At 39.9% G+C, this 20,405-nt stretch overlaps 1 protein-coding gene across 3 annotated transcripts in view; it reads left to right on the top strand.

Annotated features, from left to right (window-relative positions):
* col2a1b (collagen, type II, alpha 1b) overlaps window positions 1–19,963 on the top strand; it is a 39,766-nt gene extending 19,803 nt beyond the window's left edge. For all 3 annotated transcript variants that reach the window (XM_029501670.1, XM_029501669.1, XM_029501668.1), the window contains 31 exons: window positions 302–355; window positions 2,636–2,734; window positions 3,476–3,529; window positions 4,026–4,124; window positions 4,328–4,381; window positions 4,761–4,814; window positions 5,203–5,256; window positions 5,539–5,592; window positions 5,892–5,936; window positions 6,026–6,124; window positions 8,137–8,244; window positions 8,332–8,385; window positions 8,544–8,597; window positions 8,739–8,792; window positions 8,974–9,027; window positions 10,903–11,010; window positions 11,411–11,464; window positions 11,575–11,628; window positions 12,224–12,385; window positions 13,755–13,862; window positions 15,021–15,128; window positions 15,380–15,433; window positions 16,042–16,149; window positions 16,538–16,591; window positions 16,701–16,808; window positions 16,950–17,003; window positions 17,113–17,220; window positions 18,247–18,535; window positions 18,740–18,927; window positions 19,297–19,539; window positions 19,720–19,963. In XM_029501670.1, the coding sequence (XP_029357530.1) occupies window positions 302–355; window positions 2,636–2,734; window positions 3,476–3,529; window positions 4,026–4,124; window positions 4,328–4,381; window positions 4,761–4,814; window positions 5,203–5,256; window positions 5,539–5,592; window positions 5,892–5,936; window positions 6,026–6,124; window positions 8,137–8,244; window positions 8,332–8,385; window positions 8,544–8,597; window positions 8,739–8,792; window positions 8,974–9,027; window positions 10,903–11,010; window positions 11,411–11,464; window positions 11,575–11,628; window positions 12,224–12,385; window positions 13,755–13,862; window positions 15,021–15,128; window positions 15,380–15,433; window positions 16,042–16,149; window positions 16,538–16,591; window positions 16,701–16,808; window positions 16,950–17,003; window positions 17,113–17,220; window positions 18,247–18,535; window positions 18,740–18,927; window positions 19,297–19,539; window positions 19,720–19,866 (2,937 nt within the window). In that variant the 3' untranslated portion in view covers window positions 19,867–19,963. The remainder of the gene's footprint in view (window positions 1–301; window positions 356–2,635; window positions 2,735–3,475; window positions 3,530–4,025; window positions 4,125–4,327; window positions 4,382–4,760; window positions 4,815–5,202; window positions 5,257–5,538; window positions 5,593–5,891; window positions 5,937–6,025; window positions 6,125–8,136; window positions 8,245–8,331; window positions 8,386–8,543; window positions 8,598–8,738; window positions 8,793–8,973; window positions 9,028–10,902; window positions 11,011–11,410; window positions 11,465–11,574; window positions 11,629–12,223; window positions 12,386–13,754; window positions 13,863–15,020; window positions 15,129–15,379; window positions 15,434–16,041; window positions 16,150–16,537; window positions 16,592–16,700; window positions 16,809–16,949; window positions 17,004–17,112; window positions 17,221–18,246; window positions 18,536–18,739; window positions 18,928–19,296; window positions 19,540–19,719) is intronic.
* The last annotated feature ends 442 nt before the right edge of the window (window positions 19,964–20,405 follow it).

The raw sequence follows: 20,405 nt of genomic DNA, 5'->3' as shown, positions 1-20,405 counted from the left end.
ATTCATTAAATAACAGCTTCGCTCTTGTACAGATCTATAGATCGAAGGTTGTCATGTTTTTTTTATAAACCTCATAACATGCACCAATCAGGCACAAAGTATTTATGTGAAACTATTTCTTTCTTTTGAAGAATGATCATTTCAAACAAATCAGAATGTAAAACAAAGGAGGTCTTCCTTATTTAGTTGGGTACCACCAAGGAACAATGAAGGACCATTATGAGAGTTATTGACTTTCAGTGTTGTTGCATTGTTGATATTTTTGTTTTACCATAACCTTGGTTTCGTCTTTCCTGTACAGGGAGCCCCTGGTAACCGTGGTTTCCCTGGCCAAGATGGACTTGCTGGTCCTAAGGTGAGTGTCATAGCTTCTCCTGTTCCTGAGAAGGGCTTGGCAGCAATGCACTGAAATGCAGCTGATGTGTGAGCGAGGTAAATCTGTGAAATTGACAAACTGACAGCATATTCAATCAGCTCCAAATTGGATTTCAAAACTGATCTTAGAAATGGCTTTGTTGTTTTTAAACTCCCATTTCTGAATCATCTAATATCAACATTGTCAGATACTGTGGGGTGAATACTGATAAAATAAAAAATCATATCATTTTAAACAGAAATTCAATTTCACTCAGGCTGATTCAGTAACCTTCTAGTCTGACTTTTCCACTGTTGTAGTGCTGTGTTTTATATTGTATGAGAAGAGCCGCTGTTCTGCCGTGACAGTCTTCGGAGAGCAAAGACTCTTCAAATAGGACTGAATGCATTCTGCCACATTCAACCCACTTCCACACAACTGTCATTCACAGTAGGTGTCACATGATCACATGCAGAAACCAAGCACAGACTGGATAAACACCTACTTAGAGTGGGGCCTGCTCCTTGAGTTACCACTTATGAAGTTCAAACTTTGATTAATCTGCGACCAAAACTTTCCTCCAGTTTTACTTTTCGGTTTGACAAACCACTCACACTACATCTTTAAATTTCTAATTGTGTACGGAGACAGTTACTGATGATACTTCTGATAATGCAACTGATGCTTAAGGCAGTACCTTAATTATTCTGATTATTACACATTTTACTCTCTTCTTGCCTTTTTATATTTCAATTGGCAAAGGTTGATTTGTTCAATGAGAGTTGTTTCAATTTGACTCTAAATTAGCAGCATGCATTTTTTAAGCATCAATTGAGCCTCAAACTGGTTCTCCCAATTCTGTATGATCTACTGTATTGTTTAAGAACACCTTTACTAAAGTGCATTATATGTATATATATTATAAATAATACGGAATAAAGAGCCAAGTCATATATTTCTATGACAAAATGTGTCTGAGGTAGGTCTTAAAGTCTTTAAATCCAAAGGATGCAGGTTTCATACTCCATCCCTTAATGGAGTCACAGTGTTTACATCTATTTATGTACCTATAAATACCATTTATAGGCACGGAAATTGAGTTAGAGATCTAACTCAAACTTGAGTGTTCTTTTTTTAAGGGCATGAAAGAAGAAAAGCATACAACACTGAACATCTTTTACTGTAGACAGTTGTCCCTGATAATATCTTTCAAGCATAACCATTCACCTCATTACACCAAAATAAAAATCGAATGGAGTTCAATTGCACAAAGTGTCTTACAGCCTTGAAATGATGTAGTCAATGAAGCGCATTAAAGGGTGGTTCACAGTGAACTCAGATCGGGATCTTACTGACTGAGTTAATGAAAACATACTAAATCATTTTTGTTCTCTTAAGAGCAAAGGTTGTGTTTAAGGTCCAAGTGGCCCAAATCTCATTTTCTTCCCTCCATGTGATCCAGATCTGATCGTTAATTAATGAACAAGGAATCGGATTATTTTAAATCGGATTCGGAATACCTTCATAAGTGGTTTTAAATCGGATACCATCGGATTTTTTTTTTTTTTTTTTATGCGCCCGCATCGGAATTTCACGTGACTGCTACGTCATTCTAGACGGACTGTCGTCATAATTGTGCGAAGGCGAAAGTCACAAAACAAACAAAGGAGGGACAGTGAAATGTTAGACCGTATGAAACCGTAGAGTTTACGGCCTATACGCTAACATCTGTGGCCTCCATGTCTGTTTTTCCAACATCTTCTTACGGACAAAGTGCTCAGTAGGACGTGTTTTTGTTTTGTTTTGTTTTTTTCTACTGCGCATGCGGGTCACATCAGGGCCATGGCCAGTTCACTTTGGAGTCCATGTTTCAGAAGGTAATGTGAACAGCTGCAGAAATAAAAATCCGAATTGAGCTCTCTGGCCTGTGAACTTGGTCTGTAGCTTCCCTCAGAGGACTCAGTGACACATGTGGCTCCACCGTTTGGCCTCTAGATGGCAGCACGGCTCAGAAATCTGTGTGAACTGCTGGCCAACATGTCTCATATCAGAAAAGCCAACATCTCATTTTGCATTATCTTCTCTGCCTCTGCACAGTTGTATTTATTCCAAATGAGTCTGTCAAAATTAAAATTTTTCATCTTCAGCGGGCCAATGAAACTACTGCACTTTGGGAAGAGAATCTAGTTTCCTCTGGGGTTCCGATATTGAAGCGTTGGCTCTGCATTGATTAACTGAGAGGCCATCTCTGTCTCATATTCTTTTTTTTTCCCGACATAGGGAGCACCTGGTGAGCGTGGACCTGCTGGTGCCAGTGGGCCCAAGGGTGCTAACGGTGACCCTGGCCGTCCTGGAGAGTCTGGTCTGCCTGGTGCCCGGGTAAATTATTCCATACCACCTACAGTGTGTTGATCACAGATTTTGGTGATCCGCTTTAAAACCTGCAAGAAGAATGAATATAATATTTATAGTTATAAGAGTCAACATCAGTACAACATACACAATGTCAGATGTCATCAATTCTTCAGGAGATTGTGTACTGCAACTAAAAATAATATGCTGGAGCAGTCCTGTAATCCAGCTGTAAATTTGGTTTGGTTCTAATGTGTTGCTATTTTTTAAATCTCAGCACCTCAAACACTTTCACACAGCCCCAAATGTCATGCCATTAGAAAAACTGCCATATTTTCAGCTTTGTGACAAATAGGTTTTCTGGTTAATTTAGCTAAAGAGCAGGGTTTTGTCTCAACTGAATGAATAAAGAATGTTCTAGTTGCTCCAGTGACTTTGTGTTGCGTTCCCATAAATTTAGGACACTCACAGAAATGTGCTGAAAACCAATACGGAATCTGCCCGTGCATCAATATCACAAATTTTAGCCCCCTGATGAGTTAGTTGAAAAGATCCTGGAACCTAGTAGCATTTTTAAACTCGATGAAAATGCTAGCTGTTTTACAAAGACTGTAATCTCTCCCAGTTAAAAGGCATCTCAAAAGAACAGTATTTCCTTATTCCAGGCATTCTTCTTCCCTGGCAAAGCTTGGTGCCAGCCCCAGATTTGTGTTGTTTTTAGTCCACATACTCAGCCAATGATGGCACAAATGTTTCTTCCTCCTTCAGGGTCTGACTGGACGCCCTGGTGATGCTGGTCCTCAAGGCAAAGTGGGACCCTCTGTAAGTGCACTTTTGTAAAACTTCAACAACAGTGGTCTAATTATGTCTCTTTTAATGACTATTATCCGTCGTATTTTTCTCTTTATACCACAACCAATTTTCTCTCATCATGTCCTGTTTCATAAGTGGTTTCATCAGATTGAATTGCTCTGACTTACACTGGCATGAACTAGTGTATATGGTGTATATGATGATAAGGACAGACGGACTGATTATTTTCCGGTTACAACCCACTCTAAACCTACACCACCAATTCTCTGAGAAATTACTTTTGTCCTTTTAAGTTATATCATCATCATCTCCATCATCCCCAATTTCCATTTCTGACCCCTCATTATCAGACCCATCTTTTCACTTAATTTTTTTAATCAATTTGAATACGATTACATGTCAGCCACATAGATTTACATTTTCTCTGTAAAGCACTTTGGTTTTCATGTAGCATTCGCAAACGTGCCCTAAAACCACTAACTGCAAATTGACTTCACTTTCCTAGGGAGCTCCTGGTGAGGATGGACGTCCAGGACCCCCTGGCCCACAGGGAGCCCGTGGACAGCCTGGTGTCATGGGATTCCCTGGACCCAAAGGAGCAACTGTAAGTTCAATATTGAAGAAAAAAAGATAAAGGTAACAATTTTGTTATCATAGATATGGGCATGTAGACCTTCTAAATGTGAAACACATGCTCTTCACCTGGATTACTGCTAGTAAAGATTGACTCTCTCTGCTCTCAAAAAAGGTACAGGGCTTAGATGTTCCCTTTAACTAAATGCTGCATTTTGTTTGTGTTGGGATTAGGGTGAGGGTGGCAAGTCTGGTGAGAAAGGACTGGCTGGAGCTCCTGGTCTGAGAGTAAGTCCACCTATTCTGCATTAAATAACTTACCAGTGCATTCCATAATGATAGAGCATGTTTAAATTTTAAAATAGTTAGATTATATCACCATCTTTCCATTTTATAACATTAATAGTTCACAATCCCGTCACAGAATGAACAGAATATACTGGAATATTTATTGAAACACATCAGAGTGAAATGTTTTATTTAGATAAGGTGGTCTGCATGTACGCTCACCATTGATCTGCTGCTCTCTGTAGCTCAGCTTCCACATGAGAAGCAGCTTGAAAAGCTCAATTATAGCTATCAGATGTCTGTTTACTTATTAGTATGACTGTTGATATCTATTTGCCACCTTCTCCTCACTTTTCTCACTCTGTCTTCCTCTCCTCAGGGTCTGCCTGGCAAAGATGGAGAAACTGGCCCTGCTGGACCCCCCGGTCCTGCTGTATGTACTTCATATCTCATCCACCTTTGACATTGATATTTTGCTCCCTTTTCTCAGTCCGAGCTAAGATGCAACTTTCAGTACCTCCGTTTCCTGGACTGTCTCGATCAGTGTTCTGTATTTGAAACATATTGGCAGATATCACCGACTCATAGACTTTCAGCTCATTTTTTAAAGGTTGTGTTTGAATAAGAATAAGTCCATTTGACCTAATTTCACATGTAAAAACTGTTAATGTTGTTCAAAGTAACTAGTCCTATGATGTTGACCAATGTCAGAACTGTAAGTGTCAAGTTTAGCAATATTTTCCCATCAAATAAAGTCTCTCGAATCTCTCGAATTTAGTTAATAATAGAAGTTGATGATGAATTACGGATTATCCACTTAGGGCCCCACTGGGGAGAGGGGAGAGCAAGGACAGCCTGGCCCCTCTGGCTTCCAGGTGAGTCTGTTTTTCTAACTGTGTCTGTAAGTATGGTACTAAATGTGCTGCTCTCTTTATTTACAAGACAGCCATCAGTCATTCAGTTCTCTGATGTTTCACAGAACAATGCACACAAGTATTCTCGACTATAGCATGTTTTGTTTTTAGGTTTTTGTTTGTTTTTGTATTTTTCAGAATTTAAAATACATTTTCAATGTTGCATACGTATTCTCATAACCAGCAGGTGCTGATTTATTGTTGTGAGTCAACGCTTTTTTAAAATGTCCTTCTTGCACACAGGGTCTGCCCGGACCTCCTGGCCCCCCTGGTGAGGGAGGCAAGCCTGGAGACCAGGTGGGTAGAATTTTTTTGGCGAACTAAAGCTTGTAGGGTCTAATAAGCGCAGTGTGAAAATAGTATCAACGTCTCTCAGGCTTGAAAGGGAGAGATGGTGAAAATTCTTTGGTCAAATTAGTTTGGAGGATTCTGCAATTAGATGTCTTTAACTCCCACTGCTGGTACCATTAGGGTTTCTCTACTAAATGGTTGACTGGATGGTGCTGATGTTCCTCTTTTTAAGCTTATGTGGCTCGATTTTTCAAGCACTGATCCCACTCGACTTTTCTCTCAATCAGTTTTTTTTGTTGTTTCAGGGTGTTCCTGGAGAGGGTGGAGCTGCTGGTGCCACTGGACCCAGAGTAAGTTCACAGTCTTGTTTTAACTTCACTGCTCTTTGGGCATTTGATTGTTTGTCACGCCCACTGATTGTCATTTTGTCTCTGTTCAGGGAGAACGTGGTTTCCCAGGAGAGAGAGGAGCTGCTGGTCCTCAGGGTCTGCAGGGACCCAGAGGTCTGCCTGGAACTCCTGGAACCGACGGACCCAAGGTGAGTTCAGAGATTGGGAAGGCTAGGTGGATTTTCCAATCGTTAAATTCTCTGAGACATACTCACACCACTGGGAAATTGTATTTTGTGTTACTCATGTCAGATTTAATTTAATGTAATTGCATGCTGCAGCCAAAACACAGCAATTGATGCTCGTGATTAAATCATAGTTTCCTCAGGTTTTTGTGAGGTGAGCTGTTCTCATTTCGTGTTTTCTCAACAGGAAGTCAACGGCCCAGATTCAACACGTTATGATTCTCATATTTTATAGTTTAATGGTTGTCTGTGAGCAACTTTTTGCAGATACATTGATACATTTTTGATATTTACTTATTGAGTACTGAAAGTGGTTGACACTCACATTCACACACATATTTATACATGATTTCACTCTTACTGATGAGACGGTCATTAGAGGCTATCTACATCTCAGTATCTTAGCCAAAGACACTTCAATATGTAGACTGGAGAGCCACTCACCTTCTGATTGGAGAAAATGAGCTTTCCTGAGCCAGAGCCCCATGTGGGGGTCCCAAACTAGGGTTTGTTCAACTGATAAATCTGAAAGGGTCACAAGATTATTTTCAAGATATGTAAGCAAGAAAAAGAACATGCCTGTCATGCAGGGTTATAATTATATTTTTCTTGTTTACATAAAATACTTCTTTAAGGGTGAAGAAATATTTCATCTAAGCAATATCTTGTGACAAATTGTAGTTTTGATTTGTAATTATATTTATAACTAATAAAGGCAATATATTGCTCTTTTGTGTGTACATATACATCCAGTATCATATACCCCAGATGTCCAAATCTGGGACATCTGGGGTATATGATACCCCAAATTTTGCACACATATTTGGAAAAAATGTCAATATAGGGTGTTCAAACACTTTGATGAATACAGTGCACTGAACAGCATTTTTACCAAATTATGGACCTACACTGTTCAAAGCAGTTTGCCAGAGTTGGACTGCAACCCAATTTAAATGAGCTCTTAAAAATATGTGTATTTCTAGAGATAAGATTAATTTTTTTGTATTCCTAAACTAACCTGTACCTCTGTGTATGTCCAAAAAAGCTGCGCAGTGACTTTTTTTATCAGCCACCAACATATTTCAGCCACCCCAGTCATTTGTGACAACTGCAGTGTAAGCCGAGAAAAGAGCTCAAAGCGTGAGCAATGCCCACTCTTGGTTTGTTATCTGGTCCGATTTTAATCCCAGTTCATAGGTTTTATTCCTCTTGGGGTCAGACAGGAGTGGATAGAGATGATGGGGATTATGGTGCTGATGCAGTATGAGTGATGGAGGAGGAATCCACAGAGAGTCTGCAGCAATCTGAGGCGCATTCAGAAAGATTTGTTTTGCAAAATGACCCATTGTATTGCAGTTATAATGATGGGTAATTTTAATACATTTGCAGTAGCATAGAGTGCTTTTACATAGTATCAGCCTGCAGATAGGCAGTGGAGTTGTTGTATTTGATCTTCATTCTGTGGTTGCAGCAGAAAGCATCGTTGATAAGATTGGCGATGTTTGGGCCATTTAGAAACAAAATCCAATTCTGTATTTCCTAACATTTCCTCTAATTTGATATGTGGAATAGTCTATTATCGACCCCCTTTTTTGTACTAGAAATAGAGATTTAAATAGTGAACATTGGAATTAGTTTTTTACACTAATCCTTGACTAATACAACTTTCGAGCAGAGCATTTCAAGACAAAGATAAGTACGCGTCTGATTTGTTGAAGAAGTAGATGCTTTCTCACTCAGCATCATTGTTCAGCATATGTTTTATGTCTAATGTGTAAATAAAGACAAAGTCTAAGAAAATGCAATCAGAAATGTGACCAAAAGATACTCTCAGTCCAAAATCTTGAATGGATCTGTAAGTGTTCCATGTGTCCTCATTTCTGCAAGCAGGCGCTTGCGTCATACAGTTCTATATTAAGTATTCAGTGACTTCGGGTTACAGCAGTATTTATTTTCTTGTTTATTTCTGTTAATAGGGAGCCATTGGACCTGCCGGTGGTGGTGGAGCTCAGGGACCCCCCGGCCTGCAGGGTATGCCTGGGGAGAGAGGAGGTGCTGGCATTCCTGGACCTAAAGGAGACAGAGTAAGTCATGATGAAAACAGCATTTGAATCTCTCAACTTTCACGCCTACAACTGCCCTGTAACAGAATTGTTTTTCAAATCCCATAGGGCGATATAGGAGAGAAGGGCCCTGAGGGTGCTCCGGGTAAAGACGGTGCCAGAGTGAGTCATTTTCATCCATGTTGTTAGAAACATTGTTGAGAAAGTATTGACTTGTAATTCTTCAAGTTCAAATCGTTTGCTCTTACAAATCGGGGTACTAAATTTTTAATCTGATTCCAGCTTTTTTCCAAAAATGTTCCACTTGTTTCCTATCACAGGGTCTCACTGGTCCCATTGGTCCTCCTGGTCCTGGTGGTCCCAATGGTGAGAAGGTGAGTTCTGTGCCATTTTTCTCTTAAATCTACATGTGAGTTAATACAGTACGTCGGTTTTTATACCTGTATCATAATTAACTGCTATTGACTTTGGATATGAACCCAATGTTCATGGCTCAATGCTGTCTTTCCTTTCAGGGTGAATCTGGTCCTGCTGGTCCTTCAGGAGCTCCTGGTACCCGTGGTGCTCCTGTAAGTCTCACAGTTTCAGTCTATCAGTCCATTCAACACATGAAGATTTAGTGCATATTTACCTGAATGTAAACTGATTTAATTCCACCTGACACCCTTCAGAAGTTCCCTATATAGCCACTAAAATCACTGATGTTACAGCCTGAACTACACAATTTGTTTCCTCTCCTCCTCCATTCAGGGTGACAGGGGTGAGACTGGACCTCCTGGGCCTGCTGGATTTGCTGGACCCCCTGTAAGTGACAGAAAATCTTGACATATTAACAAATGAACTTTCAAAAAGTCATGAATATTCACATTTACATCAATACAAACAAGATAAGCTGTTAAGAATTCATAGCCAGATCAATTCAAGGATTTGAAAAAAGGACAACTGTTTGGACAACAACAATACATAGAAAACACTTTGAAATACTAGTCTTTGTATGTAGTTTAAATGCACGAAAATTTAAAGTACTACAAAGTAATACAGATTGATTAAACTTAAAAGTATTATAGTTAGCACTCTTTTAAAAGCCAGTGAGAAAAGTAAAAAAAAAAAAAAAAAAAAATGATAATAATCACAGCTTCCAGAGTAAAAAATATTTCATCTTCGATTAATGCATTAAAGAGCAGTGAGGTTTATTTATATATTGTTCATATTTATATGACACATTTCAGAGGTACAGAAATTTGATATGACCTCCTGAATTTGATCATAATCAAATCAATTTACAGTGAAATTGTACCCGAACCTCACTTGAGGATTTGATACCTGGAAAATTAGACTCCAGCTTTGTATCATAACAATCTATGAGATGACAAATATTAACCCAGCACAGATTTGTTTTTTATTACTTCTATCCCTAAACACTTGGATATTGTATGGCGTTTACCTCTGTTACAACTGACAGTGAAATGTGTTTAATATTGACACGGTTTCCTCTGTGGTTTAGTCAGCAGACAGAGATATGTTGAAAGTCGGAAGTCATCACATCCCTCATCTATTTAGTTCCTCCCAAAGACTCCAACCTATCATCAACTAAATGATTTTAATAAGCTGCATCCTCCCATTTGGAGTTTCATCAATGTTTTGCTGAGAACACAATCCATCTTTTTTTCCCCCCTCTGGGTTGCAGTATGATGAATAATTGAATTTATGTCTGGATGATTAACAGCAGAAGGTTTTAAATATTTTTGTTTCACAGCTCACAAGCTGGAACATGACAGTTTATCAACTCACAGACTGAACACAGACATAGATGTTGAGAAATACATCAGCAGCAGCAACCATCAGCTCCTTTGAAACTGTGGTTGACAGTAGTAGACTTTTCATAACTGTTGAAACAGTCACAGTTTCAATCAATATTTGTGTGAAAGGAAAAACATGAGGGAGGAAAGAGCACTGAATGAAATTTTCTTTTGAGTTTTTTTTTTTTTTTTCAACAGTAAAAAGCACTTACTGCTAACACAAGCTAATGGCCATACTAGGTCCATTAAGGTTCTATTAGTATATTGAATTGAGCAGAGTTCTACTTTATCACATCAAATCTACAAAGTAGCCAAAGGGATTGGATTAAAATATTGCTACGTGAGTCTAAAGCAGCTAAAATTGAAAATATAGACAAGCAGAAGTACCACAAAATTGTTCTTGGCTACTTGCCACCAACCACATTAATGATAATAAAGTGTTGTGATTTCATATCAAGTCATACTTGGTTTGACTGAGATTTAAAATTCAGTTTCTATTTTTATGTATTCTTGTGAGAAGGATCTATTCTTGATGTTAAAGTAATCCTTTATTTGGTGTTGAACCGCCACAAAGCTGGTGCCTGAACAAATTTTACAAAATAATGTTCAAAATCAAAGTAATATGCAGAAGCAAGTAGAGTAGATGACCTGTATCTCAAGCACCAAACACATATTTCCCAGAGTGAAAAACATTAGCATATTTTTATGACACTTTCCATAAACACATTTTCTTGTCTAACAATGGTCGACTGCACCTTGAACACTTTTATTTTCCAGTATCATGTAGCACCGTAAATATTTAACAAATAGCTTACTCACAAATACAAACATTTGTAGTTTTGGTGACGACATGTTTCGTCTTCCGGTCTTTTTCTTCCAGGGAGCTGATGGTCAATCTGGTGCCAAAGGAGAGCAGGGAGAATCTGGTCAGAAGGGAGATGCTGGTGCGCCTGGACCCCAAGGACCATCTGGCGCTCCTGGACCTGCAGTGAGTGTCACTTGAGATTTTTTCTCTTCACTGCTGCTAAAACAAAGGCTTCTTTCACCCTTGATTTCAAGGGTTCACAGATAACAGTGAGAAAAACAATGATTGACAGTATTTCTTATGAATAATAGAATATGCACAAAAAAAAATCTCCCTTGTCACTTTGTTGAACATCGTGGAAAGGCAAACATCACAGCAGGGTGAAAGCTGCCTTTGTCAGGGATTTTTGCCACACCAGACAAAACGGATCCCCAACTGAGGCAGACTACCTCCCTGCTGACTGAATATATTCCTGCATTATTTCACAGCAACTAAAAGTGTTTTTCGGTAGAATTTATTGTCCTCCAAATAAAAAAAGCAGAAATAGAATTGGTAATCAGTGATGTACCTCTCTGTTTTCCAGGGTCCTACAGGTGTTTCTGGACCTAAAGGGGCTCGCGGTGCTCAGGGACCTCCTGTAAGTGACTTTAAAAATGCTGCTGGCTTTGTCTGATAGTGAGGCATGAATAAACGTATAATTTTGTGGCGTTATTTTTGCCTTTGTCTAAATAAATCTTTCTCTGTCAGGGGGCCACTGGTTTCCCTGGAGCTGCTGGCCGTGTTGGACCTCCTGGTCCCAATGTAAGTTCACAATACCACATACGTCACACTGATGTGAACAACCCCAGACTTAACTAATCTGTTTGACAAAATCCGGTGATATGGGAATATCACATATGGTGTGTGTGTGTGTGTAGATGTACGTATATATAGACACATATAAATACACTGTACACCATAATTGGGAAAGAACAAGAAATTGAGCTTGATTTGAAGAAAGAAGCAGGCGCAACAGAGCAGATACATGAACATTTCTTAAGTGCCACCTGATTTATTGTGGCCCCGGAAGCCTTTTTAATTTGTACCTGTGAAACACACCTGCTGTTTCAGTAGATACACACAGCCAAAACAGTCTGACACAATGGGACTGGTTGAGCTTATTCTGAATACACTTGTTAAAAAGAATTGCAAAACATTGTGAGATACAAGTTTGAACGTGTAAATCTGCAAATGCGAGATGTGTGTTATTAAAAGTTATTGCCCAGATGCCCTAAGGCTCATTGAAATAACAAGAACACGACTGTTTGTAAATGTGGGCCTGTACTCCATAGAACTGACACATATGGGCATGTTATTTTCTGACTTTATGTTATGTTACTGTCCTTACACTTCTCAGGGTAATCCTGGACCTGCTGGACCTGCAGGCCCTCCTGGAAAAGATGGACCCAAGGGAGTGAGGGGAGATGGTGGACCTCCAGGCAGACAGGGTGATGCTGGGCTCCGTGGTCCTGCTGGGGCTTCTGGAGAGAAGGGAGATGCTGGAGAGGATGGCCCTCCTGTGAGTTTGTCTTTCTTTAATCATATAGCAGTCAAAACAATGTCAGGCTTTTTCATAAACTGGGATTTCTTGACCTTGCAACATGAAACCCTGCTGAAATCCCGCCACGTGCCACCAACGTGCACATTTTCAGACCACTCATCTTCTTGAACACTGTCAAAGTGAACTCAGATGTCCATTGTGGGCAGAAAAAAACATATTGAAAGTGCTTATTTTCCACAGTTTTGACAACTTATGTAATTCTGTCTGCACAAAGAGCCAATTCAATCAATAATGGACATCCTTGGAACAAATTCTCAGTGAATACACACAGCTGTCAGTGTCCATCACTGACTGTAATACCGGGACAGGACTCATGACAGCATGGGGCAGCACAGACCCTGTGACAGACTCACAATGGGCTTTTATCTTTCCTGCACTCTGCACAGCACATATACCTGTCATAAACACAGAGATGTCAAGATAATCACACATGACTGATCATCACATACTCACGGAGAAAGCTGCTGGGTCCAGACCTTTCCCACTTATTGATTGGATGTATGAAATCTTGAGCCATATAGCTAGACTTTTTTTTTTTTTTTTTTTTTTTGGTGGACATTTGAGAGCTTTCAGCACTTAACACTTCTGTACATGTGACAGAGTGGATTTAGTTGGTGTGGATGAAGTACACCTAGAAGGATGGATGGAGAGGTCCATCTTGATTTGTGTAGCTCCATCACTCGATTTCTCAAATGACAGACGATATAAGTAAATCAGAGGTCTTCGCAAAAGTCAAGAAACACGACAGAAACAGAAGCACAAAGAGAAAAAACAGGACACAAATAAAACTTTGCTGAAAACAAGCTTAACAATAGGTTGCTATTGAATTCAGTTGTATGCATCTGTCAACCAGCTATAATGCTTGGCGATTCTGTCTTTGACAGATGGTGTACAACCACATTGCAACAACAAAACCCCAGAAGTGCACCCTATTATACTATTGTTTTCTAATACTCAAATAACCTATAGAGAGGTTTTTTGTTTGTTTTTTGTTTGCTCAATTTTGAAAAGAACAGATATAAAGTAAACACTTTTTGTCTTTGCCAAGACAAAATGAAAGATCAGGTGAGTGTGCAAAGGGTTGTTTAGGTTTATATTGATTTATTCGTTCAAAAGGTTAGTTTTAATCTTTACTTATATATTTATTCAACCCTTTATTGTACATTTTACAGTTTAATAAAAGTAAAGGCTTCCTTATCAGAAAGGACATAGGCTGATTATTATTATCAATTGTTTTGGGGCTTGTTTTATAACAAAAAAGAAAGAAAAACATTGGTACATGGAACAAATAACACATTTACCACGGCCTCTTTTTCTCCCTTCACAGGGTCCCCCAGGTCCTTCAGGTCCTCAGGGTTTGGCTGGTCAGCGTGGTATTGTTGGTCTGCCAGGACAGCGTGGTGAGAGAGGTTTCCCTGGTCTGCCTGGACCTTCTGTAAGTAAACACAGTGTTCATCTTCTCAAGCAATCAATATACAGAAGCAGTGTATTATCTTAATTACCTGCAAAATATTTGAATAATTTGCTGCCTATAATAACATAAAGAGATGTGAGGAATGAGGCATGTTGAAATTGCTTGTTTTGTGTAAAGTATTAATGGTGTTGGTAATTATTATCATCTGGCAATCCTTTTTCTTTTGTGCTGGTAGAGCTCATCACACTGCAATTTAGTAACACATATATTAACATACATATTGGCTTGTCTTCCCATAAGGTGCAGCGTGTTGAGCTCACTTGCCTATCACTCTGGTTTCTGACATTTTTGTAGGTTACATTTAAAAGTTCAAGAAAGCAATAAACAGATCAATTGAAGGAAAAAAGGAGCGTTAGTTACAGCCGTACATCCCAATGTCATTGGATTAAAAAAAAAAAAAATCAGGGACAGGCTCACAGTTGCAAACAAAGAGCACAGTACTTAAAGATTTGTTGCTTAGTTCAGAAAGGCTTTGGACTGTCAGTCTGTTCCCCTAATTAGATCAGAGTGAAATCACATCTAACATGAGCCAGAGCTTTGCTGATTTATTTGATGTTCAGCATGACACAAGGCAAGCTGGCTCCCCCAACTTAGAGCTCTCACTATGAACCAAGTTCTCTACTTACATCTCAGTGGGTATGTCCTTAACATGAATTATTCATCAGTATGCATTAAGGGGATGCCAAGAAAGCAACAGAGCTCAACCAGAAATCTTTTAACGATAGAATATGCTTTCATTAACAGAAGATTTTCTGTGAAGTTTGGTGTCCTTGAAGGCAGCAAGTGTTTGAATTTGGCATCTCTCATTTTTTCCATGCTATCAAAAAAATAACATATATATGTAGATTTTAGATTAATTTGCTTGTGTGTGCGTAAATTAGTATTCAAATTGGCCTGTGTTATCGATGTGTAATTGTTAAATCATCCCCGCAAGGGATGGACGGATCCTTCATCTTTGTTAGGCAGATGTGCTGGTAATATCTTCAGCATTACTTTTAAACAACTTCACCTGAACAAGATCGGACTAGGACTGGATCCAATAATGAGTTGAATTTATTTGTCTTAAAATGTAATAGTATTTTGTAACATTTAGTTTAAGTGCAATAATTCTTTTCTCAGGGTGAGCCTGGAAAACAGGGAGCTCCTGGCGGTGGTGGAGACCGTGGACCCCCTGGACCCGTCGGCCCTCCTGGTCTCACTGGACCTGCAGGAGAGCCTGGCAGAGAGGTCAGAGAACATAAAGCACTCAGCATGTAACCTTTGGTCATTTCACACCTGAGGGCTGAAATAGCAGAATTTTGTTCTGGATAGCAAGACCATTAAAATGCGCAGAAATTTGCATCATATATATATATATATTGTATATTATATATATATTTGCATTGTATTCGCGCCGCATCATCAACACAGCTGATCAGTATTCAGTAGGCCATCTGGTGAAAGCTATTAACAATGGATATTGTTCGGTCATCTGACAGGGCAACCCTGGATCTGATGGACCCCCTGGAAGAGATGGTGCAACTGGAATCAAGGTGAGAGACACACAATGCCACATCAAACGCTGTGTGGTGTGATTGCAAATGATTGTAGCTAATGTGTTCAAGGCCCCTTGCCTGTAAGCTTCTGATACGCTTCACAAAGTTTTACAAATATCAAAAGTTCAATTATGTTGACATGAAATTAATCAACTTATTGGATCCTGATTGCACAACAGCATCACCATCTCTGGTTCAAATATGTTTCATTTTTAATTGAGCTTTATGGGATGGATTTTATTCATCACTTGCGAGAGCTGCTCTAAAACCGCCTGTAAAATGACTAAATTGCTGAAAATGCGCTGAAAATGCAGTAATATAACTATAAACTCAGTCCTTAAATGCAAACAGAATCATACATCATTATGTTTTCTTTATCTCATCCCACAAATAAGCAATTGCTCATCCTTTTGATGGCAGACAACAGCCCTGTCTCTTGTTGCGGCTGTTTTCTTTTTTCGTTTTCTTGCACTGTTTCATGGGACCAGGAAATTACATTTATTTAGTTTTCATTGTTTAGGTAGCCTCTTGCAGTGCAGACTTGAGATGGACAATCCTGTGTCTATAGCTTCCCTGTCCTAACTGTTGTAGTCCATGTGCTGCAGGGTGATCGCGGTAACACTGGTCCTGGTGGCGCTCCCGGTGCTCCAGGCGCTCCCGGTGCCCCTGGTCCCGTTGGCCCGACTGGCAAACAAGGAGACAGAGGAGAGGCTGTGAGTATTAGCTCCAGCATAAGGGAAACTGTATTTAAAAAATGTTTGGAAATGTTTTACTGCCTGTGAAAAAGTTGTGTCCTGCTTTAATTGTTCTTTAAAATAATTGTCTTACTCCAGAAGTCACATTTGACCTCATGGGTTGCTTTTGGAAAATTACATTCTTATCTTTAATACTAATTGTATCAAGCAAGAATTCCACACCCACTTTTATAGGCACAGTAGGACACAGATGCAGGCTGTGCAGTATGTGCATACAGGTGTACACAGGCTTTTGGTCGAGGGTGCTTTAAAAAAAAAAAAAGGAAAAACAGTATCACCTGATGACAGTAATAACAAAGCTTCTAATGCAAAATGAGGAAATTTTTTGTTTTTGTTTTTTTCTAAGGGCGCACAAGGACCTTCTGGACCCTCAGGACCTGCTGGAGCCAGAGGAATGCCTGTATGTATCTTTCTGAACATTTACACACATTCAGTAGGGAAATGAATATTTGGAGTTTAGATGGCAGATACAGGTCAGGTGAATTTAAATGTTCTCTACTTGCTTTCAGGGACCCCAAGGACCTCGTGGTGACAAAGGTGAGGCTGGAGAGGCTGGCGAGAGAGGACAGAAGGGACACAGAGGCTTCACTGGTCTGCAGGGTCTGCCCGGACCCCCGGTAAGCATCCAGGCAGAATAGATATGCATCCACCCTCTAGTGATTCTTGATTTTGCTACAGTTTTTTACATAGTAGCACCTTCACATTGATGTTTTGGTTTTATTTTTACCATGTATAAATGTGTTCATCATCTGTTCTAGGGTCAAGCTGGAGACCAGGGCGCTACTGGACCTGCTGGACCTTCTGGACAAAGAGTGAGCTTAAATACTTGGAAAATACTCAGTTGTAATAAAATTGGAATAGCTTCTTAGGTGTAGTGTCATTAGAGATTAATATCAAGTCTTTCTGCAACTGTGTGTATAGGGACCACCTGGACCTATTGGCCCTGCTGGAAAGGACGGTTCAAATGGTCTGCCAGGACCCATTGGACCCCCTGGACCCCGTGGTCGCAGTGGCGAGACCGGCCCCGCTGTGAGTACACAGGACGGCACCCAAAATTCAAAGCCCAAAATGATAAAATTGCTTTGTGGCACTAGTTTGAAACTGCATGCTGCTATTGTTCACTGGGCTCAATGTCGGGACCGCAGGCACAGCTTTCCTGCTTCCAGAGACAAATATTTCATAAACACACTAAAGGAATTGACAATAAATCCAAACCACGGTTACCGTGACATATTGGCAGGTGAAGAAATATTAATGAATATATAAATTATCAATTATAGTAATGTCTTGATACCACTTGAAGATGTACAATGACGGGTTCACATCCTGAAATACTGTAAAAAAAACAAAACAAAAAAACAACAACAACAACAACAATATAAGACATATTAGAAACTCACAATTTTGTTGTTGTTTCTATGTTTTCACAAAGGAATAAAAACCAGTTTCCATCTGAAGATCATTCATGTCAGTCAGTCACTTCACTGACATTATAGTAGTGGAATTTAAAGAGAGGAATCACAAAAAGAGTCAGTTATCAAATGATGCATAAAATAAAGCATATGTAATTATTAAACAGATTAATTAAACAATTAAACAGATGTAATTATGCAAAAAAAAAAAATAAATACACCAGAAAAGAACACCAAAGGTCAGGGAGTTAAGTTGAACGGCGTTTTAAAGAAACTCACTCAGTGATTATTCAGACAATTTTACTGTTTTACGTTGCAAAGTCATCTTGAAATCACTTATCAAGCTACACTGACATCAAGGTGTAGAAACATCTTGAAAGAATTTTATGAGAGAACTGTAAATAAGATGTTGTGAGAGCTCTTGATGACATCATTTGAAATTGTTTGCAACACATGCACTGTTCAAACTGAGACTGAAGTCCAATACTAGGAAACTGAAATGAGAGACAAGATGGCAGAGCAGATGGCAGCATTTTCCGCACCTGTCATGGGAGGTTTGGAGGGACTTGTCTAGTCTAATTTCAGACGGGAGAACAAGCTAAATATAATGTTTCTGTCTTTCCCTTTCTTCTTTTCCTCTCAGGGGCCCCCTGGAAACCCTGGACCCCCTGGTCCCCCTGGTCCTCCTGGCCCTGGCATCGACATGTCTGCCTTCGCTGGCTTGGGTCAAACTGAGAAGTCTCCTGATCCTCTGAGGTACATGAGGGCTGACCAGGCCTCCGGAAACCTCCGTCAGCATGATGCTGAGGTTGACGCCACCCTCAAATCTCTCAACAACCAGATCGAGAACATCCGTAGCCCTGAGGGATCCAAGAAGAACCCTGCTCGTACCTGCAGGGACCTGAAGCTCTGCCATCCTGACTGGAAGAGCGGTGAGTGGCCCCTGGCAGAACTGGCCAGATGGGGGAGAGATGATGAAGTAAACACAATTTATATGGCATTTCATGTGGATGATATATAATTATATAAAACATTTTTGTTTTTGTATATACAATATACAGATTTTTATCAACTAGACATTGGCTTTAATGTGAGCGAAAAATATCAGAAGCTTATGTTTCCTTTTTCACTTGTAGGAGAGTACTGGATTGACCCCAATCAGGGCTGCACTATTGATGCAATCAAGGTCTTCTGCAACATGGAGACAGGAGAGTCCTGTGTCCACCCCAAGCCTTCTAAGATCCCTCGCAAGAACTGGTGGTCCAGCAAGAGCAAAGATCGCAAACACATCTGGTTTGGAGGGACAATGAATGGAGGATTCCACGTAAGTCGCATCATGAGTTTTATTCGTCAGCCGAAATTTGGTTTAAGTTAATTGCATTCTTTTATACACATACACACACACCCACACACACATATATATATATATATATATATATATATAGACATTACATTGATTGTTGCCCTCTTGTCCATTGGGACACAGTCTAGTCACAGTTAGGGTTAGGGCCTACCTTTAAAGTGCTTTGATGTAACTTTGGTTGGGTACACTCTACCTACCCAGTCCTGCATGCTACCCTGCCCATTGCGTACTGGTACGTGATGGATTTTTTCATTATTGTAATCTGTAATCCAAATTTTTTTTTTAATTGAAATTTTAAAAAAGTATTCCTCTTTCCTATTTCTCTTGCAGTTTAGCTATGGTGATGACAGCCTAGCACCTAACACTGCTGCCATTCAGATGACCTTCCTGAGACTGCTTTCCACCGAGGCCTCTCAGAACCTCACCTATCACTGTAAGAACAGCGTGGCCTACATGGACGCCTCTGTGGGCAACCTGAAGAAGGCCGTGCTGCTTCAGGGCTCCAATGACGTGGAGATTCGAGCGGAGGGCAACAGCCGCTTCACTTACAGCGTGTTGGATGACGGCTGCACGGTAAGGCTGGCAGAGACACAGATGTAGACAGAACACAGACACTGGGACAAATTGTAACATAATTAAGATTCTCTTTAAATTAGGAGCTTTTCTTACTCTGGTGATCAGAGGCTCAATTAATTGAACTCATTCTCATACATTTTACTTTCTGTTTTGTTTGTTTTTTTTACCTTTGAGTAGAAACACACAGGACAGTGGGGCAAGACAGTGATTGAATACAGATCGCAGAAGACCTCCCGTCTCCCCATTGTGGACATTGCCCCCATGGATATTGGTGGAGCAGACCAGGAGTTTGGCGTCGACATTGGGCCTGTCTGCTTCTTGTAGAGAATGAGGGATCACAAAAAAGAGAAACAAAAAAGTGGAAATTTGGGGTTAAAAAAAACAAAAAAAAAAAAAAAAAAAAACAAAAGAGGAGCACACTTCAGATAAAGGAGAGAAAGAGAGAAAAAGAAAAATCAAGACACTTTTTTAAATGGGACTTTTTTTCTAAATAAAAAGTGCTTTTTCCAAGTCGAACTCCGTAGGATATCTGCACTGAATGGCACTAGCAACTGTCATCTGTGATTCATCCAGCATTGCCTCCAGTCAGCTCGCCCCGCCCCGTGGACACCCAGCATTCCCCCCTAAATGCCCCCCACTTTGCCCTGGGTAAACAGCAGCCCTCTCTACCTACCCCAAACCCCACACCCACGAACAAGAAGGAGGAAGTTTGTGGAGAGCATGGGAGCACTCCAGGGAACATGAGAGATAAAAAAAAAAATGTGTTGGTGTTATTTATTTATTGTTTAGGTTTTGGGTCCCAGGTGCGATAGGACTGAGTTTGTTGCTAAGTAATAAAAAGCCCACTTACACATATTTAAAGA

The sequence above is a fragment of the Echeneis naucrates genome, chromosome 5 (assembly GCF_900963305.1).
Source record: "Echeneis naucrates chromosome 5, fEcheNa1.1, whole genome shotgun sequence".
Lineage (NCBI taxonomy): Eukaryota > Metazoa > Chordata > Actinopteri > Carangiformes > Echeneidae > Echeneis > Echeneis naucrates.
Note: the sequence above shows the minus strand (reverse complement) of the source record. Positions and strands in the feature narration are given on the sequence as shown.